Source organism: Gopherus evgoodei, chromosome 2 (genome assembly GCF_007399415.2).
Source record: "Gopherus evgoodei ecotype Sinaloan lineage chromosome 2, rGopEvg1_v1.p, whole genome shotgun sequence".
In the NCBI taxonomy this organism is placed as follows: Eukaryota; Metazoa; Chordata; order Testudines; family Testudinidae; genus Gopherus; species Gopherus evgoodei.
The window spans coordinates 34,820,258-34,847,423 of NC_044323.1; the positions used below are offsets into that span (position 1 = coordinate 34,820,258).

Here is a 27,166-nt window from a genome sequence, read left to right on the forward strand (position 1 = left end):
AAATCATTCTGTACACTTAGTATTATTGGTCTATATTTTTTCAGATTTAAAAACGCGAGGCAAAGGGAAAAAATTTAACTTAAGCATGAACAAAAATTATCTGTGTAGTGTAAAATATGTAGTAAATGTGTAGTGAATGAGTTAAGGCTTTAGATGTGAATAGGTGGTAGAACTTTTTTAAAGTATAAGATGCACTTCTCATAAAGCTTGTGGAAGAGGGGTTCTCTCATGAACTTCCTGTAGGATACAAGCGAAGCGATCCCTCTTGTGGACTTCAGTGTGCATTGCCTATGGTTTCTGCTGTTTTTTGTCTAAATAGTTCCACAGCTTCATTATACTGTTGCCTCTTCTTTAATTAAATATGATGATTTAATTTTAGATTGAATATTTATTATTTTATTTATGAAAAGTTTTCCTGTATTTGGGTTTTCTTAAGTATCCTAAGAAATTCTTTTTTTTTTTTTTTTAAAGTACATATAGAGAACATTAAGGCTGCAAGGTTCAGCACTAAACCGTCAGGGAGTGACAGTGTTGAGGTTTCATTTGCAACCTCAGCTCTGCCTCCTTGCAATAGGCTTCAGGTACCTGTTCACATGCAGCACAGTAAATCATTCTTACACAATATACTGTAACAGAGAGTAGCAGTCTAAAGTTGCTCTCCCATACAGGCTACTTAATTGTGGAGCTAAGTTAATTTAACAGTTAATTGCCTCCAGAGGAAGGCTGTGCAAAGTGTTGAAAAGAAAATATATAGTAAAAGTCCATGGAATAAACTATAACAATGCATTCCTTAAATACAATTTAATACATTTTTAAAAATAGCCCATATATGGGATTTGCAGGGGCACCTAAAGGAATTAGGAGCACAAGTCTGACTGAATTTTATTTAAGTGGACAAGTCTATACTGGACTGTCACAACAGTGAAAAACCTGTCATTATAAAAAGATGACAAAAATATTGCAGCCTGTTACATGTGTCTAAAAAGGAGCTGTTCTGTTGGGTAGATGAAGAGGAGAACGAGAGGCCCAAATTTAGGTGCTTCTGTGGGCATTGTAGGGGAGAGGAGGGCCTAGCAAAGACCAGAAGAGGCTATGTAACTGTATGGGGAGAAATCCCCTTCCCTGAAAGCAGCAATGAAGCCAGATGTAGTTCTGGTTGGTGGCTTCTGTGTAACAACTCAGCAGCATCTAGGGCAGGGGTGGCCACCGTGGCTCCGGAGCTACATGCAGCTCCGTGTATAGGCACCAACTCCAGGGCTGGAGCTACTACAGGTGCCAACTTTCCAATGTGCCAGGGGGTGCTCACTGCTCAACCCCTGGCTCTGCCACAGGCCCTACCCCCCCTCCACCCGTTCCTGCCCCCTCCCCTGAGCCTGCCATGGCCTTGCTTCACCCGCCCCCAGTCTCCTGCATGCCACAAAGCAGCTGATTGGGAGGTGTGGGGAGGGAGGGGGAGATGCTGATCGCAGAGCTGCCAGTGGGCGGGAGGCCTGGGGGGGTGGGCAGGGGAGCTGCTGACATATTACTGTGGCTCTTTGGCAATGTACATTGGTAAATTCTGGCTCCTTCACAGGCTCAGGTCGGCCACCCCTGATCTAGAGGAAGTGGGATCAAAACAAAGCCTCTGAGGGAGGCGGTGCCAGATCTGGGCCCTTCAGCCCTTTGCCCATAAAAATTGCCAGCTCTGCATCTCACTTTTGTCCCGTAGCAGTGGACCTAACCATGATATTCAGTTTCAGCAACTGGCACACTTAGCAATAATTTTATTAATTGGAAGGAATTAAATCTTCTGAAAATGGGGATAGTGTTAAAATATCTAGAAACAGGTATCTTGTACAGTTGCACTGAATTTTAGAGCAGATTATAGGCAAGACAGATGCTGAACTGAGGCTAGAAGAGAAAAGCTACTCAGCGATTGAGCATCTGGCATGAAATATCAGAGTTTAGCTATACTATGCAATCAGAAATCTATTTTTCTTTACCCTAAAAGTTTAAAGGACAGAAGCACAATTTTGTGTTGTATTTTCTTTACTAAAAGAAGCTTTTTAGAATAATCTAACTTTCAGCTGATGTAACAATAATCAATGAAGTGTACTTGTGAAACAAAGCTATATTTATAAAATGTGTATGATTTAACACCAGACATTCAAAGGGATGTCAGTGGAGTCAGTGTTTAGATGGCCCAGTGAGTTTTCTTATGTAACTCATCATTCTGCCTTGCTACAAAATGAAATATTTAAGCTCATTTAATGTATCCCTCAAACAGCTACAGTTGGAAGCTATTGTGTGTAATACTGGAGATAATCTTCTAGCAGGAGCAGAAAGTAGACTGTTGAAAAAAATATACAACCTTTTGCACTTAGCTTGCTGGAAAAGAGTGGGTATGGGAGGGTCTAGGTATTAATACTTTTAATCTACCTACTGTGAAATTCCTTTTTAAAAGGAAAGCTCCATACATGGCTGTAGCTGCTGCATTTTTCAAGAGCTGCTGCTCCCTGAAGTTGACTATGAAATCTGCACGTATTGCCAAAAGACACAGAAGTACTCTCTTCCCCTAGATCTGGACTTTTTCCCAGAATTGGCCAGTTTTGTATGGTATTGTATAACTGCCGAATTGGCACTTTTCCCCAAAGACCATGTTTTATTTTTTTCTGTAGGAGGGAAGGTGGAGCAGGCTTGTATCCATCTTGGAGCCCTAAGGATCTTCATATTATATTCTCTCCAGCCTTTAAAACCTTATGGTAGCAGCCATCTTCCTGTCTTTGTTTATCATTTCTCAGCCCTGGGTAGTTATTTTCTGTCATGAGGCATTCTTCATGTATTTTGGGTGTTACGGCTTTAGCATTCCCAGCATTTCTGATGCAAAGATGCAAGGACCTCCACCCTTTTCTTTAAAACATAAAATAAAACCTCAGTTTCCTGAATGACTCATTCAGCTTTTAATTTTTTTTAAATAATAGGAGTGTAAAAAAAAAACTTGTTTGGATGTAATCTAAATATCTTCCAGGGAACCAGTAAGACTGAGCTAATATGTTAACTTTTAAATCCAGTGATACTTAATGGCTATGGCTTTTTCTTAAAGGAGCTAATCATTCTGTTTTTATGAGGATACCTTCAGGAAAGTTAGTGGCAGTTAAGTTTTGTGTGTGTTGTTCTCATGCTGGTTACTCCTCTAACACCTTTAACCCTCCTTTTGATGAGATGTATACAGTTTATAAATTGTTTCACCACTCTCATGGTGCTTTAGTTCCATTAATTTTCCCCTTCTGTGCTGGAACACTATTATATAAAGAGCACAGCAGCAATAAATTGATTAAACATAATAGCACAAACAAAACTACAAATATTACCCTAAATCTACTCTAAATGCATTAATAGCAGAAGACAAGCACTTCACGCTTACACGTAGATGTCTCTCATAATCCAGCCCTTCTATTACCCAGATTCTCAGATTTTCTTCAAAGTGAAAGTTTCACTCCTTACTAGGGCTTTACAGAGTGTAGAGACCCTCCATTTTTCATTCTCTGGAGATTCTATCATCAGCTGCAGAACTCAAAAGGTCATCTATTCTGGTTACAGCACACCTCCAACTACCTTACTTCGAAAGATTCAAAACTGCAATCTCCTCTTGGGATCTAGCCCAAAAGGGAACATGATTGCATCCTTGTGGATTACTTTGGCAACTTGTAGATGTCATCTTTGAAGGATCCAAGGGCTACGGACTGTAACTTTGTCAGAAGGGTATTCTAGCTTATGTTTAAATAAAACCACTGAAGTTGGATTCAGGAAAAGATCATTAAACTATTTTTCATTTGATGTCCCATTAATGACAATGTATTATCTCAACATTTGAAATAAATGCCAGCATATTACAATTTGCTGTTCCTCAAAAAACTGACTGCATTGTATTTTTTTGAGAGAGAAGAGCAATTTATTTATTTTGTAATCTGGTTTAATCTTGCTTTCTTCTTGGACTTTCAGAAAGCATTTGACAAAGTCTCTCACCAAAGAGAGCAAAGTAAGCTGTGATGGGGGAAGAGGGAAGGTTCTCTCATGGATCTGTAACTGGTTTAAAAGATAGGAAACAAAGGATAGGAATAAAAGGTCAGTTTCTAGAATGATAACTAGTGGTGTCCCCCAGGTATTTGTACTGGGACCAGTGCTGTTTAGCATATTTATAAATGATCTGGAAAACGGGTAAACTGTGAGATGGCAAAATTTACAGACTATACAAAATTTTTCAAGAGAGTTAAGTCCAAAGCAGACTACAAAGAGTTACAAAGGGATCTGTCAAAACTGGGTGATGAAATTCAGTGTTGATAAATGCAGAGTACTGCACATTGGAGAAAACAGTCCCAACTATACATACAAAATGATGGATCTAAATTAGCTGTTTCCACTCAAGAAAAAGATTGTGGAGTTGTTGTGAATAGTTCTCTGAAAAAATCTGCTCAATATGCAGCAGCAGTCAAAAAGCTAACAATGCTGGGAACCACTAGGAAAGGGACAGATAAGCCAGAAAATCTCATCATGCCACGCCCATACCATGATGGAGGACATGAGAGGTCTATCAAATTATGAATATGAATTCGTTCACATAATTTCACACCTAATGAAATTAATAGGCAGCAGGTTTAAAACAAACATAAGGCAGTACTACTTCACACAACACACAATCAACCTTTGGAACTCATTGCCAGCGGATGTTGTGAAGGCCAAAAGTACAACGGGGTTCAAAAAAGAAATAGGTAAGTTTATGGATGTCAGGTCCGTCAATACTTGGGGATGCAACCCCAAGCTCTGGGCATCCATAATCTATGACTGCCAAAAGCTGGGAGTGGACAACAGCTGATGGATCACTCAATGACTGTCTGTTCTGTTCATTCCTTCTGAATCACCTAGCATTGGCCACTGTCCAGAGACCGGATACTGGGCTAGCTGGACCATTGTTCTGACACGGTATGGCCGTTCTTACGTTCTGATGATGTGTAATTTAATCCTTTCTGAAACTGAAAATTGTGGAATTTTTAATTTGAATTTTGGTACCGTATTTCGGACCTGGGTCATGGTGAGCAGAGATGCTTCTTTTGTCAAGTTAACTATTGTCCGAAATGGTCCTGTATGCACGGTGCGAAGGAGAAAACCAAGTAATTACCAGCTGAATATATCCAGATCTTAAAAATATACATCTAGCTTTAAAAATTTAATTATATCAAGAAGCAATAAATTATTGTTCTCAGCCCCAAAACAGCTTTCAAAATTCAAAGACCCTTGAACATGTTTTGTTTTTTTTTTTTAAATCCTCACTTGTTTTGAGATCAAATTTCTCTTTTAATGAACTGGCACTCACTCCCTGATTGAGAACAAGGAGTGGCAATAAGGACTCCCCAAAATAACAATTCTGCTGCTGCTTTCTCTTCTGCTGGTGATGTTCAGACTCACAGCTGTTACACTCATAGTTGTAGAGTTTAAGGCTAGAAGGGAGGTAATCTTGTCTGACCAGCAATGCCACCCAACACCCACACACTAAACTCAACAACCAAAATTACACCAAAATATTACAGCCCACGGGAAGTTAAACTGTTGTGTGCCATGGGCAGAGAATAGGCGGGATCAAGATGCATCAATGCCAAGGCATTAAATGAGAGAGACCCAGATAATACCAGCAAGTCACCTGCATGATGTGATGCAGAGGAAGGTGAAGAAAAATCCCAAAGTTTCTCTCCCAATCTGACCTGGGGAAAATTCCTTCACAATACCACATATGGTGATTTAAAGGCTGGACATGGGAGCAAGAACCAGTCAGCTAAGCACCTGAGTGAGAATGCTTGGTGCCACCTCAGGGCTTTAGAATGCACTGTCCAGTGTTCCATTACCAGCTGTTTCCACCTCTGATGCTTCAGAAGAAGGAGACTTAAACAGCAACCCAAGAATACATTGGTTATGTGAAACAGAGAAAAGAGATTTCCACTTCTCCAACGTGCTTTTACTAAGGCTGTAGCTACATTAAGAGGGTCAAATCCAAGGACATTTTTGGGGTTGTGGAAGAGGAGCACTAGGGTATCAGATGATCTTGGAGGCCATCAATGTCGCTGATAGAGGGCCAATAAAGAGGTCAGTCATTTCAAACTGCGATGTTTTTTGTGATGCAGACATGCCCATGAGGAAGTGAACCTAATCTGTCCGTTTATTTCACATAGACATCTATTATTGGATCATAACTTGTCTTCAGTCACTACCCACCTGCTGCTGAAAGTCTGTCCCCCTTTACTAGTTACCTGAATCATGTAGTTTCCCTCAAACTAATGGGTCCATGTTGATCTTCAGTGCTGTTTTATCATCCTTTCAAACTATGAAATGTTTTGTAATCAAGTATGTTTAAGTAAGAGTTGTATTTTGACAGTATTCTTGGGGTATTTGGTTAACTGCAGCTTTCAGCTTTTGAATTAAAGCAAATATTTATTGCCCACAGAAGTTAATGTAAAGCTTTACTAGTAAACACTTGGGGATGGGAGATGTTGCAGGTATTATGCTCAAGGAAGGAGGAGATGAAGAGGATAGAAATATATAGGATTAACTTGCTCAGTAAACCCTGTTTTATGGCATTGAGGAATGATGTTTAGCAAATATAATTTGTCCGATAAATGACCAATTTAAAGTGACATTTATTTGCAGTAAAAAAAATTCCTTATACTGATGATGAGTTAAATTAAATGTCTTGGGTTTAAGATTTTAAATATTTAAACAAGAATTTTCCCAGCATTCACCATTGGAAGGAGAGAGGGTAGGTCAGTGTGTTGTTTTCATAGAATATTGTACGCCAGTAATATGTTGGGGTTTTTTCATTTAAATGAACCTCTTGAACTGTATTCTTGGCACAAATAAACTAAACAAAGATGCTGCAGGATGGGTGATGATGCATCCCTATTTAAAGAGAACTGTGTCTGATATAGTGCTCCCCTGTGAATGCAGAATGGTGAAGGGCAGGAATAGGCAAGAGCACAATTAAATGGATTAGTAAAGAAATGAAATATTAAGAAAATGCAACTGGCTGGGGAGGGAAGAAGCCCTCTCAATGGCTCAGCTCTCCAAGATGCTGATCATGTGGGTACCTGATCAAGCAAAGCACTTAAACATGTGCTTAACTTAGTGTGCAGGTGGTCCCATTGAAATAATTCAGACTTTGCACGTGCTTTAAGTTAAATATGTGCTCAAATGTGTGTGTGGGTTGGGGCCAGTGGGCACAAGTTCTCAGGATACAAAGTTTACTATGATAATCTTTTAAATCACTTATCCCAGTATATTGTTTTAGTTGTTTCTGAAATGGAACTGTGTGTTTTAATTAAAATTTGACCACATGTGGTGGCTGCAGGTAATAACCCTGGAAAGAAAAAGAAAAACTGGGTTTGTATTTTAGTTGTTCTAATGTTAAATGGCATAAAAATGTAGTGAAAATTTAAAAAAAAAATGAACATCTTAGATTAATTATTTAGTGTAATATGAGCTGATAAAATATTTCTTATTGACTTAAAATAGGATGAAATAATTGTTGTTGTTAGAGATCCATTGTGCTAGGTGCTTTACAAGTACAAACAAAAACAGACAGAGGATATGGGAGAGGGATAGAATTATACAGTGTTTTATGATATAGATTATTCTTACTCAACTTGATTAAAAACAGTGTTTTTCTTCTAAATAATGGCTGCATTTCCCATTATCTTATAAGTAGAGCACAGGTTTTCAAAGTTCATGGCACCGCGACCCTTTGGGCCAAAAAAAAAATTACTTCTTGACCCCAGGAGGGGGTACCGAAGCCTGAGACTGCCCGTTCCCCATCACCTTGTGTGTGTGTTTGGGGTGGGGGAGAACAAAGCCCAAGGGCTTCAGCCCCAGGCAGGGGGGCCTGTAACCTGAGCCCTGCAGCCCCGCCCTGCATGGTTGGGCTCAGACTTCGACCCTGGGCCCCAGCAAGTCTAAGTCGGCCCTGGCGACCCCATTAAAATGAGGTCGTGACCCACTTTGGAGTCCCGACCCACAGTTTGAGAACCACTGAAGTAGAGCAACAGATTTACAGGATAAGTATAATTGTAGTTCTATAGCATGCTTTCATAGAACTTCATCTGATTTTTATGGGAAGTAGGAATGTATACAAGGTTGCAATGCAGTGCTTTTGGATAATTAAAAAGATAAACTTTTGTGGGTGCTGAGCTTTTTAAACACTCAATGCATTCCTAGGTGTTTGGCAGTTCTTGTCATTAGGGACTTCAATGGGGTAGCGCTTTTAAAAAGTCAGAGAAGTTCACTACCCTAATTTAAGCCAAACCACAGTGGCTCATTTTTTGTAAACATATCTTTTAGTGTAACAGATTTGAGGCTGTATATTAGTCTTTCACGTATTAAACCACTAAGAGGAATTAAAAGACTGAAAAGAATATGCACATTTTTCCCAGTATAGTTTTAACTGTATGCAAATAGGTATATGAGTGCCAGAAAAATGTATTTTGATGCATGTAAGAGTCTGATTTAATTTGTGAACCTATTTTTAAAATTGGTCATTGACTGGCTAATTAAAGCAGTTAAAATTTTTCAAACTAAATAATAATATTACCAGTATCTCCTCATTCATTTCCTCAGCTTATAGTATTATCGGGACAGTAATAAAACACAGTGCTTTCACTTCCTTAAATGTTACAATATTTCTGTGCAGGCGCCGTAACTGGGATTATAAAAGGAAGGATTTAATTAATACAAATGTGGAAACTCCTCACTCTGTTGTTTTTTTTTCCCACTGAAAATGAAGCTTGGACTGAATTAGCTCATTAGGGAATTCTGCCTATCCCTCAGAGCCCTTTTTAACCAACTCTTCTTTCCTCACAATAGCGAGCCTGCTCTGCACAGATATTAAGCAGTTGTGATCATAAATACATACCTTTGTATATATAATATATTTAAAAAAACAAGTTTCAGTCCTATTTTGAGCATCATTAGACAATTAGTTATCTTTTGAAGTATATTGTTAATAGTTCAACATCCAGGTTTGTCAGTACATAATTATTACATTTCCAGTCATTTTGTAATTTGAGGCATCTCCAGATCTTAGCATTTTGGTTTTTTTTTCCAAAGTTAATGAAGCATTGTCGGTGGTGGACATATTTTACAAAGATGCTAACTCCAACACAGTTTATAACTTAGGTCTTATGGAAAACGTTAACATTAGCTTAGTCCAGGAAGGAGAACTGTTTTGGTTTTTTACCTTACAAACTAACAAAATTCTCCCTGGTCTTTATTATTTTGCATGATAATAGTCTTATTTCATTTGCATGTTTCTGAGTGTCCCTCTTCCTCCCCGTTTCTTTTTAAATTTTATTGTGAGCCTGTCAAAATCATAAATAGCCACTTTTCTATAAAAGTGTAGAAATGCAGTTTTTATATTCTGCTATGGGGGGGGAAAACTATTAGGGTGCAACATGTAATGGAAACACAGCTTGCTTCTGTTTTATGAGGGGTGGGAAAAAATGAAACCAATCGCATGGGGAGGATGTTTCTGCGGAATCATCCCTGTAATTTCAGGTATATAGTGTGAAAGCAGCTGCAGTCAGCTGACAGCTTGTGGTTATGTTCAGATATATGTGGGGAAGGGGTGCACTGTTTCAGATGCATAATGAAGACCTCATCTGGAAGCAGGGATGGTAGCAGCTCAGGGGAGATGAGACAGTAATGTTGCTCTAGTGGAAGGGAAGCCTTGTTACACATAACCAGAGCACTCTGCATGCAGCAGTAAAGATGCACCAAGGCAAAATGGCACAAATATATTTTGCTTTCCGGAACAGGTAGAGAGTAAATGCAAGAATCAGGTAGAAGCAGATAGACATGTCCGCAAAGAACCTGAAGTTTATTTTTTTTTATACTTCACTGCCCTTAACCTCTGTTGGTACCTTCCAGAGAAATTGGTATTAGATGTATTTTTAGCTTGCTGTATCCAGAATCAGTATGACAACATAATTCTGTCTTTACATCTGTAAGCAGCTTTTACTATGTTTTCCTATTTTCTGCCAGCTGAAGTTTACAAAGGATGTCACAGCACTGGTAAGAAATGTACACAGTAGCCATTTGTCAGATCTTTGTAAGGCATGTTTTTCTTAAGATTTATAAGCAGCCAGAATATTAAAACCTGCAAGATGCTGGAATTGAGCTCCATATGCTGATCAGCTAAATTCCTCTCATAGCGTATAACCCTCTTAATTTGTAGAGTATGCCTGTGTTACTTTGATTTCTTTTCAGTTTGCTTTAATATTCTGCATTTAACTAATGCTCAACATAATGTTTTTTTGCAGCAGTGTTTTAAGTGCCTCGCCCTCCCCCTCAGTACTTTGCTCTCAGTCTTATGTTTATGGCTGCACTTGGGCTTTTACAACCTGTCTAATGCTAAGACAAGGCACGTTGATTGTCTGAATTGAGCATGTTATGATTTGAGCAGGAAATGCTGTAATATGATACCACACCTAAACTGTATAAAAGATCTGGGAAATCATTTTAGTCATTTACTGCATTGGCAAGATTGGAATTGTCAGCTCTCTATTTCATCACATTTTAACTAAATCAAGTAATGCTAAAGTTTTAAAATAACGTAGTGGTGTTTAAATTATGCTTGACTTCGATTTTCTATGTATGCTGTTGGTTTTGCAATGATTACAGAAATGTCTCTTGATGCAAAAAAGAGATTGATGAAACGTGCAAAATGTAATCTAACCATTTTTCTTAGGAGTCAGGCTCTTAAACACAAGGTAAGATGTGAATTACTAAACAGAGAGAGCAAATTTGAAATTTTAATTTTGCATTTTACGGTAATGGTGTATAGGGTAGATATGCATGTATTTTTTTCATATTTATATCTGTCAGTTTAAGCAACTAATTTTATAATAGTGTTTGTTTAATGTCTTCTATAACATGTAAGATTATTTAAAGGGTGCTGGGTGTTGGCTGGCAACAAAGATGTTATCAGTCATTCTAATTTATTCATTTTACATTTAGCAACAGTGCCTTTTTACATATGAGAATCTATATTTCAGGGAGAAGTGTATACAAATGCTATCTAATCTTTTATAGGGCAAGACAACAGAGAATATTCTAGTGCTGGTTAAATTTCTTATGCAGCCATTTAACCTGTCGATTGCTGTGAAATCTTAGCTCCCAGCATCAGGGGCTTAAAGGGAATATTTGAAGTAGTATAGTTGGAGGAAATTGGGGGGCGGGAAATAATCCTTTAGTTTGTGCTCACAAATCTTGAGAAATGTGTCTCATCTACCTGCATTAATATCAAGAAATTTGTAATTCATTTGGTTTCTAGAGTGTGTGGGTTTTTTTAGCTTTTTTCTTTTCTGTAGTGACTTCACATGTTAAATTTCCAAACAGCAAGAGAGCATTAAGGGAAGAAATGTACTATTTTTATACATTTTTAAAGTGTCCTATTTAAGATCAAATGTAGTATGAATTTAATATCCAAGCTGCCTTCTTTCTAGGGACTTTATCCTGCAGTTGCAGGAGAATGGACTCAGTGTGGTGATCTTTCCATCTCTCTGTTTTCTGTGAATTAACACTTTTTTTTAATCGTCCATCCACAGGCATATTCCCAAGATGCCTACCTGAAAGGCAATGAAGCCTATAGTGGCAATGCTCACAACATTCCTGAACCACCACCAATATGTTATCCTCGATTAACATCCACAGCTTCTGTCATGGCACAGTCTGTAGACATACCGCCTTCTGACTCTTCATTGGGCAAGCAGCAAGCCAGTAGACCAGTACGGACTTTGATGCAGCCAGACAGGGCCTATAGAATGGAAATACAAGTGCCTCCATCGCCAACAGATATTGCAAAATCAAATACAGCTGTGTGTGTTTGCAATGAAACCATAAGGACTGTTGTTGTGCCTTCTGAGAAGGCTGTAGATTTGCCATCCTGTAGAACCAATCATGCTGGTCCATCACACAGGACGGAGGAAGTGAGGTATGGCTTGAGGGATCAAACCACTTTAAAAACAAAAGCATGGACCACATCACCACCATCTTCGGTGTCCACTGCTGTTGTACTTCCTCAGACTCCAGTTACAAGGCCAGTAGATCCCCCTGGAATGACAAGTAAATCTGGAAATTATGGAGGACATCCAGAAGGGATCTCGAGCATTAGACCTCCTGCAGGTTCTCCCCCAACCTCTACTAATCACTATACTTCTCCAAACTCCCACCAGCACATAGACTGGAAAAACTACAAAACCTACAAAGAGTACATTGATAACAGACGTTTGCACATGTATGGCTGCCGAACAATACAGGAAAGATTGGATAGTTTGAGAGCGGCCTCTCAGAATGCAACTGATTATGTGGTTCCAAATCGCACTATTTCACAGGTACGACGCAGAAGCACCTCTCATGATAGGGTTCCACAGTCTGTTCAGATCCGACAACGGAGTGTGTCCCAGGAAAGACTTGAAGATCCAGTGCTGATGAAAGAGTGGCCAAGAAGTGCTTCACAGGATGCATTAACTTTGCCATCTATTACTTCCAGGAACCACAGAACTCAGTCTTGGGATTACCTTGGCAAACAGGGCGAAACAGAAAATGTTTGTGCTGAGAATCTTGTTGTAGATTCAAACGGAGACAGAAAAAAGACTTACAAGTGGACTGGATTTACTGAGCAAGATGATCGGCGAGGTATTTATGAAAGATCCCGACAGCATGCATTTCACATGTCCCTTCGAGGTCCACATTTTTCAGTGGCTCCAGGTGCTTATAATTCAGACAGGCGAAAAAGCAATAGAGCCTCTGTGTCTGCTTCTCAGCTCCAGAAAGTTCCATCAGATGTAAAAACACTGCGGCCTATTAGGGATTTTCAAATAGCTGGTGGAATTTCAAAGGCTACAACCACCTCACAAGAGAGAGCGTCTCTTGTGACAGACAGAAATTCTAAAAGTAACTCTTTGAAGACCTCTGTTCCCTATGCAGAAAAATCTGCGCTTCCCGTTAACCAGAGCCTGGATATTGTGGCCAAAGACCAAAAAGCAGTAAATCACTTGCATCCAAGTAGTCTGTTAAATCATCAATCAAGAAACCGAGGAGAAAATGCCCCAGACCACAAAACAGAAATTGGCAGGAGCATCCAACCCCCCACTTCGACTGCAGCTTCTGCCAAACTTATCCAACAGATGAGCGAGAGCTCAGCTACCTCTGATAACTTAGATGTTTCCATTAGACAAAAGATTCAAGATTTTGAAAGGGAAAATGCACAAGAGCCTGAAATTCAGCAACCAGATGTTCTGGAAAATGACACAGACACAGTTGTCTTGCGGGAAAAATCTCCTTCTGGTCACCAGACTCCACAGCCTTTGAGACACCAGTCCTACATCCTAGCGGTAAATGACCAGGAGGCTGTCTCAGACACTACCTGTTGGTTACCTAATGATGCACGTAGAGAAGTACATATAAAAAGAATTGAAGAAAGGAAAGCATCAAGTTCCAGCCCACCTGGTGATTCCTTGGCATCCATTCCATTTATAGGTGAGCTGTACAGATTAATTGTATCAGTGTGATATATATAAAGTATATTGTTTTACTACTTTGTGTCTAATTTATAGAGTTTAAATCAAGAGAACAGCATTCAGGTGACTAACTAGAATTCACTTAAACCTTCCCTCTGTGTGGATCTTTTCCAACACCACTTACCCAAATAGACATTAGGATGGTAAACACTAGAGTATTTTTCAGAGGAGGGAGAAATATTTCATTAGTTGTATACTGTATAGTATGTCTATTTCATTTTGGCAATGGCCCTGCAAGTTAGAAGAAAGATAATTTTTTTTGTCTGCTGTCTCATAACACCATGTACTGTGATCCTGTGAGGTTTTCATAAGCTATGTAGCTGTGTCTTGGATGTGAGACCTCCAAAGAACATGAGGAAGTGATGCTGTTGATTCAGTAGGGGGCACACCCTTGAGTCACTTAATTATTAAGCATGATACTAGGAATCCATATGTTGCTTTAAATGCAGTGTTTTGGAGACTAATTTGTAGTGAGGCCCCAGCTACTTGTGTTCATTAAAGATCAAATGGCACTTTTCAAAAGAGTAGAGAGGTATTAGTTACTAATAATGTGACTTGAATAATGAACATTCTGCCAACACTTGAAGTTGCAGGTGGGTACAGTATTCTTCACTTCGGTTATTAAACCATTGTGTAGTGGTGCTGCATTTGGCCTCAGTGATGACTATATTCCAATGGATGAAGAGTTCTCTAATTTGAATATAATTGGTTAAGCATGTTTAATCTTTTAAGTAAAACTTTGAAAATCTAAGGGATTTTTATTTACTATACAGTGGAAGAGAGAAGAATATTGATTTTCTGTAAAATTTTATCCTGGTATTGGCAGACTGCTTCCTCAGGGCTTTTTCTGCACAAGTATGTACACTGGTATCCACTCGGTATAAAATTCTGATCTTGTTAGGTAGTCTGGAACCCAGTTCCATTGTACTAGGTATATTATCCAGACTTAAATGCCTAGGGAATAAAAACTTGCTGATTTTATGTAGAGTTGACGTTTTAAATAGGCAGATTTTGTTCCATTTATTATTGTTATATTGTTACTTTTCTGTTCCTAAAACAAAATAAACATGACCAGTTGTTCTAGATGATTTGTTTAGATTTTGGTGAAGATGGAGGAGGATTTGGCGAGGAGCAGAGTACTAAAGGGTGGGGAAAATTAGCCAGGAGGCAGAGAGAATGGGTTGTTTTTCAGGGTACTCTCTAGGATCACATCTTACTGTTTTGCATCCTTCACAGAAATCCAGCCAAACTTTCCATCAAACTAATGCCTTACAGTTTCTTGCTACACCTAGGGATGCTCAGCTATAGCATCCCTCTTAAATGTATTCCTTTCATAAAATTGGCCTCTTGAGGAAGGTGGTTTAATAATTGATTTGAATCAGTAAGAAGGATACCTTGCTTTAAATAACCTATTTTAATCTTGCTTTCCATTTGTCCTCTTTAGTAATTTTCCTAAAGAAAAGTCGATTCTTATTGGTTGGTATAATGTTTATTTAAACAATTGTATAGCTTAACATAATTTTATTCAGATTCTTAATTTGTATAGTGTTGATTGTATTAAAAATGGTGACTGATGTTTTTTATATATTAGAGAATTGATTTTTTTTTACTTGTGATTTGTATCCAGCTGCATTTGGATGGAAATTGGAATTTAATTAAAAATGCACAGAAACAGACTTTTCCATTTTTATTAGTTAAAGCTACCTTAAATGTTAAGCTTACTTTTTTTTTCTTATGTATCCTAATCAAAACATGATCTGCATTTAAAACTGATTTATTGAACAAAGTGCTATCGATAGTTAGTTGTTCCTGGTCACCATGTCCTTCAAGATTTTAAAACTAGTAGATCTCATCCTCCCACCTCATTTTTAATCCTAATCAGTTTCTCAAGCTTTATCTCGAGCATTTCCTGCTTTTTGCAATCCCAAATGGTTTCTCAAACTTTGAATGAATTTGGAACTGAACTAGTTAAATAAACTGAAATTAAGAAAATATTCTCAGCACCTGCAGAAGAGGCTACTGCGGTCAAAAGCTTGATGAGCATATCATCAAATTCTGGTGTCAGGTGCTTAGATGGGAAATAATTTCCCCCAGTGTAGTGGTGTGACTTCCTTTAAAACGTCAGGAGCAAACCTGTACTACATGAATATTATTTGTATTTAATGTAAATGATTTGAGTAGATGATAGTACAGTTAGGCCTTAATATAGGTTGTCATAACTTCAAATTTAATTTTAATTAGATTTTTAAAAAAGAAAAAGGTATTTAATTTAAAAATCAGGTGTAAATAAAACCCAGTTCTTATAATATCAATTTTTATCTGCCCTGCTCTTGAGTGCATTTCTTTCGTGTATACAATAAGCAGCAAATTACTTAGAAAGACTGAAATTTTATTATCAGTGTCATGGCCAGTATTTTTAATATATTAAGACTGATAATGTGTCAGTCTCATAGGAAGGGGCATTATTTAAGTCCATCACCAATATATATGGTATTGTAGTTGTGTATAATTTAGAGAAACTTGGCCAAATGTGCAATAGCTTCCTTTATTTTCTGTGTTTACAGATATAGAACATTGCTAGTCCAGAAGGTTAATAGGAGTCAAAATATGTTCAGTGTTTTTGGTCTCTGGTTCAGGTCTCTTCTGTCTGTTCAGCTTAATTTTTTTTCACTAAAAATTAGTTTGGCCATAGCAAATGGTAATTAAATGCACGTCTGCCCAAGTGACTCCAAACCAGAAGGTTGTTAAGTGTTTACGTAAATGGTTAATAAAACATGCTTGAGTAGGATTTCAAGTTTTGGCATCAGAATTATCCTTATTTTATTTGTATTTTTTCAGTATTTATTCTATCTAGCTATTACACATTATTCTTTCCTTTTGAATGTATTCTGCTGTTCATTGGTGCCAGCCTCTTACACAAGTTCCAAAGCAAGATTGTAAGTCAGTTTACCTTATTTTAGGAGCGTTTTATCCAATATTTATCTTTAAGAGTTTTGCATTATTCCTTTTTGACCTGTTTGTCTATACTCTTTTTACTTTATGATGTTAAACGAAAATATTTTTAATGTTTTGTTACATCACAGCTGTGGTTGACTTGTTTTTGTTGTGGTGGCTAATTAATTCTGGCTCACTTTCCCCCTCATACCCGTTTTGATTCCTTTCCTAGTTTCTCATCCCGATTTTTTTTTGAAGTAAATTAATTGCAGTTAATACGCCTTTGCTGAATTTTTAAAATACCTTTCGTCTGGGGATCTCAAAATGCTTTTCAACAATCAAATTTCACCTCTCAAAACCCATTTGTATTGTGCTTGTGTGGTGGTACATTCTACTGCAGTGGAGGAGTCAGCAACAGAGCCCAACAATCCCAACTGCTGTTCTAAATGCTGGTCTGCATGTATGATCTGACATAGTTGACAGTTTCTCATGACCAGGTACTTTCAACTTTATTAACCAAACAAAAAAAAGTCTTCCCCATTTACCCTCTGAACAAAAATAATAGTTTTAACACCACTCTCCCCAGCCTCGCTTCCCAAGGTGTTTGGGCCCCTGTATAGAATAGCGTGGTTTCAAATACACTGAAAACACCTATAGACACTATTCTTTTAAAACTGAAAAGTAACTAAAGCATATTTAAGAAATGCAATACAGAAAAGATGGGGGTAGTGGGAATGAAGAAATGGTAATAAATATTGGTTCAATACTGGTCATGCTAATGAACATTTCCCCCTCACAGAAGTCTGTTCAAAAGTTCGTTATTGTTTTTGTTTTATTTTTAAAAGTGAGGCAAGAGTGGGTATCACGTACAAAGAAGTTCAATACACTAGGGACATCTATAGCAGGGACACCATTGCCTGTCAACCTAACGTGTGCGGATCTCATAAAGACAAGTGGTGTCTGATCATAGATATTTGTTAGGACAAGTGTCAAGGAGCTTTTCAAATTTAGAAAAGACTTCAACAGTCAAGCTGAATGGAGACACCTTCAAACGTGTTGTGATATTCCTGATCATTCTATTAGTTATGGGCTAGCATCTGCAAGCAGCATAAATGTGTGTATAACTGCAATAAAAATTAGGACTGACACCTGTTCCTTTTGGAGGACACTTGTTTTTTCCATTATTTTAGCAATAGAACTGGCACAGGTTTTAACATATCAGTATTTCTGTTATAAGTCTTCATCCCCTATTTTTGTCAGGGATTTAAAACTTGGCTTGCAAAATTCCTATAGCTCCAGGCTCAATCTTTCAATGTTGAATGGTGTAGGAACAAATTTTTTAAATAATTTTGGTATTTTAAAGCACAGGAGCATGAAAACAAACTACAAGTTAGTGTTTTCAAACATTAGTTTGTGTTTCTGTAACTTAAAATGCATTTAAAATTAAAACTTCGACTTCCAAGTGAATAGTCAATAACATCTAGAGAAGAAAATGTACTTAAAAAAATCCAATACCTGTTTTTAATAAGTGGCTATATTGTACAAATGTGCACAACGTTCTTAACATGTCATTTAAATTAAAACAAATAAACAAAAAGCCTCAGGTGATAAAGGGACACTAGCAAATGTCTTAGGCCAAATATGTTGTTAACCTTGAAAGATATCCCATGTTGAGGGTTGCTCCTGGGGGAATTCTGCACCACTGAGCAATGCAGAATTTTGCAGAAATTAATATGTGCGGAGAATTTCCATTCCCTCACAGAAATGGGCTGCAGTGCCTCTGGCTGCCACTAGGGACCACTGGCCCTGGCAGAGCCCAGCGCACATAGAAGACGCTGCTGGGGGTCAGGAGAGGGGCTGTGGGTATCTAGGCAAGGGGAGGCCCTCTGGCTGGGCTCTTGATGGGGAAGGGGTGCAGGTATCTGGGCAAGGGGGGGGCCATGGCTGGGCTCGAGTGGGGAAGGTGTATTGGCTAGGAGGAGCCTGGTGGCTAGGCTCTGGGGGAGAGGGGTTCCCACCCCACCCCGGCTGGGCTTGGGACAGGGGAAGGGGGCAGAGAGACAGGAACTGGGTTGTCATAGGGGTTTCTTCAACTCTCTGCCCCTGAGGAATTTCTGTATGTCTGTATTGTTACAGACATACTTGCTTTCAGGTATTTTGAAATAAATTACCAAAATTGAAACTGGCATTATGTAGTGTTATTTTGACAAATAAAATCTGCAGAATTTTTAATATTTTGGCATAGAATGCCCCCACGAGTAGAAGGTATTATATTTAGACAGAACCCCATGTTATTTTGTAAACCTGGTAATTTGGAAATCTTACTGTGCTTGGATACTGAGATATGTAGATGCATATATAGGTAGCTTGCTAGATATAAATGCACATGCTATTTACTGTTAGACTAACAAAACAAGTGTATGTGTTAGATGATAGCATGAATATGTCAGTGCTCAATGTAATTAGTAAGTGTCATAAACAGATAGTTAAGGGTTAATAGAACAGGAGTACTTCATGTCTCTTTTGCCTGTAAAGGGTTAACAAGTTCAGTGAGCCTGGCTGTCACTTGACCAGAGGACCAATCAGGGGACAGGATACTTTCAAATCTTGAGGGAGGGAAGTTTTTGTGCGTGCTGTTAGTTTTTGGTGGTGGTTCTCTCTGGGTTCTGAGAGTGACCAGACGTGCAACCAGGTTTCTCTCCAATCTCTCTGATACAGTCTTTTATATGTCCAGAATAGTAAGTACTAGGTAGATAAAGCGAGTTAGGCTTATGTTTGTTTTCTTTATTTGCAAATGTGTATTTGGCTGGGAGGAGTTCAAATTTGTATTTTGCTGAAAGGATTTTAATTTGTACTTGTATACTTAGGCTGGGAGGGTATTCCCAGTGTCTGTAGCTGAAAGACCCTGTACCTATTTCATTTTAAATTTACAAAGATAATTTTAACTGGTTTTTCTTTCTTTCATTAAAAGCTTTTCTTGTTTAAGAACCTGATTGTTTTTTTAATTCTGGTGAGACCCCAGGGGACTGGGTCTGGATCCACCAGGGAATTGGTGGGGAGAAAGGAGGGAAGGGGGAGAGAGAGGTTAATTTCTCTCTGTGTTAGGATTATTTTCTCTCTCAGGGAGAGTCTGGGAAGGGGAGAGAGGAGGGGGGAAGGTGAATTTTCCTCTCTGTTTAAGATTCAAGAAGTTTGAATCACAGTAATCTTCCAGGGTAACCCAGGGAGGGGAAGCCTGGGAGAGGCAACGGTGAGGGAAAGGGTTTATTTTCCTTGTGTTAAGATCCAGAGGGACTGGGTTTTGGGGGGTCCCCGGGCAAGGTTTTGGGGGGACCAGAGTGTACAAGGCACTGGAATTCCTGGTTGGTGGCAGCGCTACAAGTACTACGCTGGTAATTGAGCTTAGAGGAATTCATGCTGGTACCCCATCTTTTGGACGCTAAGGTTCAGAATGGGGAATTATACCATGACAGTAAGTCGTACTGCTAATTGTCCAGCTGCATTAAGTTTTTGTAAAATGGATGTAGGGGGATCCTGGGCAAGATACTGGAGCATCTGATACCGGGCTTGATTGATTAAGAATGAAAGGAGGGTAATATAATTAATGGAAATCAACTTGGGGTTTATAGAAAATAGATCATGTCAAAATAACTTGATTTTTTTAAGTGAGATTGCAAGTTTGATAAAGGTAATAGTATTCATGTAATAGACTTCGGTATGGCATTGGACTTGGTACTGCACATTTTGATTAAAAAATGATATAAAATTAATGTGTGGCACGCATTAAATGGATTAAAAGGTGGCTAACTGGTAAGTCTCAAATATAATTGGGGTCCTTGTCCTGTCAGGATCAGTCCTTGGTCCTATGCTAATTAACATTTTATTAATAACCATGAAGAAAACAAAATCATCTCTGATAAGTTTGAAGATTGCATAAAAATTGGGGGAGTGGTAATAATGAAGAGGACAGTCACTGATTCAGAGAGATCTGGATCACTTAGTAAACTGGACACCAGCAAACAATATGCATTTTAGTACAGCTAAAATGCAATGTATATATCTTGGAATGAAGAATGTAGGCCAAACTTGCAGGATGGGGAACTCTATCCTACAAAGTAGTGACTCTGAAAAAGATTTGTGGGTCATGGTGGGTAATCAGCTGAAACATTAACTTCCCGTGTGAGGCTATGGGAAAAAGGGGCTACTGTGATCCTGGAATGCATAAATAGGGGAATATCAAGTCAGAGTAGAGAGGTTATTTTTCCTCTGTATTTGGCATTGGTGCAATTGCTGCTGGAGTACAGTGTCCAGTTCTTGTGTCCATAATTGAAGAAGGATGTTGATAAATTGGACCGGGTTCAGAGAAGAGCCACAAGAAGAATTAAAGAATTAGAAAACGTGCCTTATAGCGATAGATGCAAGGAGCTCAATCCAGTTAGTTCAACAAGAAATTTAAGGTGTGACTTGATTAAAGTCTATAAGTACCTAAATGAGGGACAAATATTTGATGATGGGCTCAGTGAGAGTAGTTAGCCATTTGAAAATCTTACGGTGGGTTGTAGTGGATTTTCTATCACTGGGAATTTTAAAATCAAGATTGGATGTTTTTGCAGAAGATACACTTGAGGAATTAATTTTGGGACATTCTGTGGCCTGTGTTATACAGGAAGAGGTCAGACTGGATGATCACAGCGGTCTTTTCTAGCCTTGGAACCTATGAAACAATTAAATTAAACTTTTTTTAGCAGCATGTACATTATAGTTCTGTGGTCAAGATCAGGTGCTGAGCAAAAATTGAAGTTGATATTCAATGTGCGTTTGCCTTAGCATAATGCAGTGGGGTTAAACTAACTCTAATCTTTCATGAACTGTTAATAGTTTTGTGGCTGCATTTTTATAAAGAATAAACTAAACTCCATTAGGAGTTTAATAGTTAAATTACACCTAAAAAGTAAGATAATTATTCCTTTTGTGGGAATTGTTTATGAACTGAATTATGAGGAAACAATGAGAAACAATTTTAATTTTAAATGTTTCATTTGCAGTAGATTAAACTGATCTTCTGCCGATTTTCAGTGATTGACTGAATTATACAAGTATTATGCTGTTGCACTGTCAGGAAAACTTCTGTGGCTGTATTACTATCCCACCAATGAAAATGATCTATTTTTGTTGTCAATTGTTTGAGCTCCTTATACTTTGTCAGCATAATTTCGTATTGCTCACTTTCTCGCAGCTTTCCAGAGATTGCCACCACTCCCTTTACAAAGTCATTCAGTGTTGTAAATCTGCAAGACTGATGAGTAACCAGAATTACAGTGCGGATTTATACATAAATTACTATGGGGACATCTTAAAATAAAACAAAACAAATACATATATAATATCAGGTGTGGATTTCATAAACCCTGAAAAGTTAAAGAAGTAGAATTTTCCCACCTCCAATTTGTTGTAATTCTGTGGATTTGAACATGAGTATAAATTTTTGTGTGCTATCTATGCCTCATTTAGTCCTATGCTTATAAGCCAAATTTAAAAACACTTTTAAAGGTCCATCTATACACAAGTACATCATTAAAGAAAATATGGCATATTTTTAAGCTTTAAATCATGCAATAGGCCAGGGATTGGCAATCTTTGGCACGTGGCTCGCCAGGGTAAACACCCTGGCGGGCCGGGACGATTTGTTTACCTGCCGTGTACGCAGGTTCGGCCAATCGCTCCCACTCACCATTCCAGGCCAATGGGGGCTGTGGGAAGCAGCGCGGGCCAAGAGATGTGCTGGCTGCTGCTTCCTGCAGCCCCCATTGGCCTGAAGCGGCAAACCATGGCCAGTGGGAGCCGCGATCGGCCGAACCTGTGGACGCGGCAGTTAAACAAACCATTCTGGCCTGCCAGGGAGTTTACCTTGGCGAGGCGCGTGCCAAAGGTTACTGATTCCTACAATAGGCCTTGTTTAAATGTATATACTTGTTAGAATATGATTCATGACATATATTAAATTATCCCTAATAAATGTTATTTTTATAAAATACATTTTATAATACATTATGAGATGGAGCTGCAGTATTTAATAATATTTGTGGATGAATTTTGTAGTATTGAGATACGATAGCAATATTGCCAACTCCAAGTGCTCAAATCATAAACCAAGCCGCAAAAATGATTGGCTTAAAACTATGAAATTGTTAAAAATAATAAACGTGGGGTTATTTTACTTTGCTGTCTGGTATTAGGGTTCATGCTTTCAAGCTTTTCTTTGCAACCATGAGGGCTAGAGACTTGGGGCACAGCTACACTAGAGAGTTTAGAGCGGTGAAGCTGCACTGATGCAGCTGTCCTACTGTAAGCTCTCTAATGTAGCTGCACTGAGCTGATGGGAGACAGCTCTCCCATTGGCTTAAGTAGTCAATCCCCTGTGAGTGGCAGAAGCAGCTCTCCCACCAACATAGCGGTGTCCCAGCTGACGCTTACATCGGTGTAACTTGTATCGCTCAGAAGAGTGATTTATTCACACTCCTGAGTGACAAAAGTTACTCCGACATAGGCTATGTCTACACTGCCGCTATTCTCTTTTAATAGAGGCTGAGATTCTCACACTGTAAAATGAACTCTGGACAGCTGGGGCGTTCAATATTAACTCCGAATTTTCCAGGAATCATGATAAAATTGCAAGAGTTAGCTTTGCTGATTGATTGTTGTGGGGGTGGGGGGAATATGATAGAGCTGTATTTTCCCAGCAGGAGTTTCTTGAAAGTGTGCCTAACTCAGGCATTCTCTCTCTAGATGCAGCAGGGTAGCGCAAGCCGGAGTTGACCTTAATTTACTCTTTCATAGGGTAAATGGCTTCTTGCTGCTGCCTCACAGTGGCCCAGTCCTCCTAACATCATGTGCAGGTGTGTGATGGTAGCCTTCCCGATTTCTCTCCTGGGGAAAGCCAGTTAGCCTTGCTCCCTAACACTCCTTATCTCCACCATGTTTACTTATGCAGGGATGGTCACGGACATAGCCCTTTATGGGTATGTCTACACTGCATTGATGGCCTGTGCTGGCTGTCTAACTGCCATCTAGACGTTTGTGCTCAGGCTGGAGCCCAGGCTCTAGAATCCTGTGAGGTAGGAGGGTCCCACAAGTCGGGCTGCAGCCTGAGCCTGAAGTCTTCACGTCAATTAAACAGCCCCTTAGCCCGAGTTGTCTGGCACAGGCCAGCCACGGGTTTTTAACTGTGGAGTAGACATACCCTAGGACTAGAACTTTTGCTAACTTCAGTCAGTTTTTAGATAATCTGAGTTTAGTTCGGCTCTGCCAAACACTTCCTGTATAATCTTGAGCGAATCAGTTAATGTCTGTGCATCAGTTCCCCATCTGTAACATGGGGATAATTATACTCCGTTTCTACCGCCCTTTGTCTCATCTGTGTATAAAGTTAAACTCCTTTGTAAATCTTTACAGGGTCAGTCCTTGAGGCTGTCAACTCTGGCAGGTACTGTCATTTACTTTTTGTATGTCCATTGCCTCGCACAACAGGTCATCCCTGATCTCAGTTGAGTTTCCAGGTGCTATTGTAATACAAATAATAATTTGTTAAATAACACTGGGTACCCAGTGAGACACCTTTTGCAGGTTATGAATCTCTGGTTTAAATTGTATTGCAGATGTGTGTATGGACACAACACTTACACCTTTCCTTTGTACACATTTTTTTTGTAATGTAAGACAGTGCAATCTTATTTTAAAATCAAACATGCTTGTCATGTTTCTTGTTGAAACATGTTAAACAAGAATAGCTGCTGTTTCAACATACAGCTTGTCACATCAGTGTAGTCTAGTTTCTTGCTGATTCATTCTGCCTGTCTCTTGTGTCACTGGACAGACAGTGATGTAAAATAGGCTTGAGTCATATTTTGTTTTTAAATAGAGACTGATTTTAATGTTTAATCAGGTAGGTTTGACCAGTTATCTGTAAGTGCTTAAAAGGATATTGTCAACTGGAAGTCTCATTTTTATTTACTGTTACAAGTAACCACTGACATGACTGTAAAGGAAAGAAAATATTTTTTTCTTTAATTACTCACCAGTTTGCTGTGTGCATTTGACAGCTCTTTGTGTGCTGGCATTTTCATGGGTACGTTGCTGATGCACGGCCTTCCATAGGCTCTGCAAGGAGCTGCTTACAATTAACAGCTGCAGTAAAGCTGAAACTGAATGGTCAGTTCTGTGCTCAGAGAGAAAAGTAGGTGTGTGTGATGGTGGTGGTGGTGATTTCAGGTCTGAGAAATACAGAACAAGATAACAAGGAGCAGAAAAGCACTTTGTTAAATTAGGGAAAACATTTTGTTCCTATTCTTCTTCAGCTTTCTTATCCTTTATCAAAAGAGGAGCTGGGGGTAGGGGAAAGAACAGGAAGACTTTAAAATCATTAATGTTAACAAGATTGTCAGTATCAGCTTGTTTGAAATTTTTTCCTAGTCTACATTCTTTTTACTTAAGCCCTTTGAGGGGTTTAAATAAAATGTGTATTAAGGTATTAAGCTAGACTGTCACTTTACTGTGGCTTAAAAAAAAAAGAGAGAGTGGTTACCTGACAACTTCATAACAATGGGAAGATTTTGATATAAGCTGATTTAAAAGTCTGTTTGTCTTGGGGATAAACTTTAAAATATGATAAAGTAATTAGGGCTATACACAGTTTACTACACATGAGATTACTTACGTACTGTAAATGTCTAAAAATAGTTTAATTTTGTCTGTCTTAGAAAACAAGATGAATGGACAATACACAGCTTATTTAAGTAAGTTATGCCATTTTTAGCTTTGCTCAGGAGGTAAGGAGGAAAATTTTGATTAGGTGTTGGAATAAATGAGTAATGCTTGCACCATTATTTTTAGAGAGACAATAGTTTGTGTATTACAGATTTTCCTGTTTCCTAGAAACTTTTTTATGAAGTTGTTTTTTAAACAAAAACATTGCTTTTTAAATATAAATATTTATCCTAGTTACCCTTCCCCGTTTCAGTTGAGTGGTGCCAGATAATTGCTGAAATAATGGAATAAATATTTTACTCCTTTCAATAAAGCTGGCTTTCTTTTCATGCCCTGATCTAGTAATAAGTTTTTGTTTAACCAGAAAAGTATAGTTTGCTTTCCTTTCCCCTCATTCAAGAATGGGAATGCCACTCTTGTGGAGAAGAATTCAGACCATTTTTATTCAGGTATCCAAGCTGACAGTATGGTAGCTGTGTACTTCACCCCCAAATGTCATGACAGAGACCGGGATCATTATCAAATCTTTGTTTTTCTGAATTATTTCGTTACTCTTCCTTTTTTTACGTTTTTTGCAGGATATGGTAGTACATCATGTTACAGAGATCATTTTGTAGGAAAGAGTCAACATGGCTTTTGTAAAGGGAAATCATACCTTATCAATCTATTAGAATTCTCGGGGGGGGAGGGGTCAACAAATTTGTGAACAAGGGGCATCCAGTGAATGTAATCTACTTAAACTTTCAGAAAGCTTTTGACAAGGTCCCTCACTGAAGGTTCTTAAACAAAGTAAGCAATCGGGATAAGACGGAAGGTTCTCTCATGGATCAGTAATAGGTTGAAGGATAGCAAACAAAGGGTAGGAATAAATGAATTGTTTTCAGAATGGAGGGAGGTAAATAGTGGTGTCCCCCAGGGATCTGTACTGGGACCAGTACTGTTTAACCCTTTTTTCCAGATCATTTATAAATATGTTGAACAGTGAAGTGGCAAAATTTGCAGATGATACAAAACTACTCAAGAATTAAGTCCAAAGCAGACTACAAAGTTACAAGGGATCTCACAAAACTGGATGACTGGGCAACAAAATGGAAGATGAAATTCAGTGTTGATAAATGCAGAGTAATGCACTTTGGGAAAGCATAATTCCAACTATACTACATACCAAATGGTGGGGTCTAAATTAGCTGTTACTACTCAGGAAAGAGATCTTGGAGTCATGGGTAGTTCTTTGAAAACATCCGTTCAGTGTGCAGTGGCAGTAAAAAAAAAAAAAAAAAAAAAAAAAGCTAACAATGTTAGGAACCATTAGGAAAGGGATAGATAAGAAGACAGAAAATATATATAAATCCATGGTATGCCCAAATACTTCAAATACTGAGTGGAGATCTGGTCACCCCATTTCGAAAAAATGTTAGAATTGGAAAAGGTAGAAAGAAGAGCAAAAAAAATCATTTAAGGGTGTAGAACAGCTTCCATATGAGGAGAGATTAGAAAGACTGGAACTTCTCAGCTTGGAAAAGCGATGGCTTGGTGGGAATATGACAGAGGTCTATAAAACCTTGACTGGTGTGGAGAAAGTGAATAAGGAAATGTTATTTACTCCTTCACATAACACAAGTAGTAGGGGTCACTGAATGAAATGAATAGGCAGCAGGTTTAAAACAAACAGAATAAAGTACTTCCTCTCTCAACGCACAGTCAACCTCTGGAACTCGTTGCAAGGGATGTTGTGAAGGTCAAAACTGTAAAAAGATTTACATGAATTCATGGAGGATAGGGCCATCAATGGCTATTAGCCAGGATGGGCAGGGATGCAACACCATGCTCTGTTTGCCAGAAGCTGGGAGCAGACAGTACATGGATTACTTGAC

The 27,166-nt window shown here is 38.6% G+C and overlaps 1 protein-coding gene across 7 annotated transcripts in view; it reads left to right on the forward strand.

Moving 5' to 3' along the window:
• Positions 1-27,166, forward strand: part of ARHGAP21 (Rho GTPase activating protein 21) — a 215,204-nt gene that overhangs the window by 154,331 nt on the left and 33,707 nt on the right. For 5 of the 7 annotated variants that reach the window (XM_030550346.1, XM_030550347.1, XM_030550349.1 and 2 more), the window contains 2 exons: positions 10,057-10,086; positions 11,622-13,554. In XM_030550346.1, coding sequence (XP_030406206.1) covers positions 10,057-10,086; positions 11,622-13,554 — 1,963 coding nt within the window. Of the gene's footprint in view, positions 1-10,056; positions 10,087-10,229; positions 10,785-11,621; positions 13,555-27,166 lie in introns of those variants that run through there. The other 2 variants (XM_030550352.1, XM_030550350.1) reach the window with 2 other exon arrangements.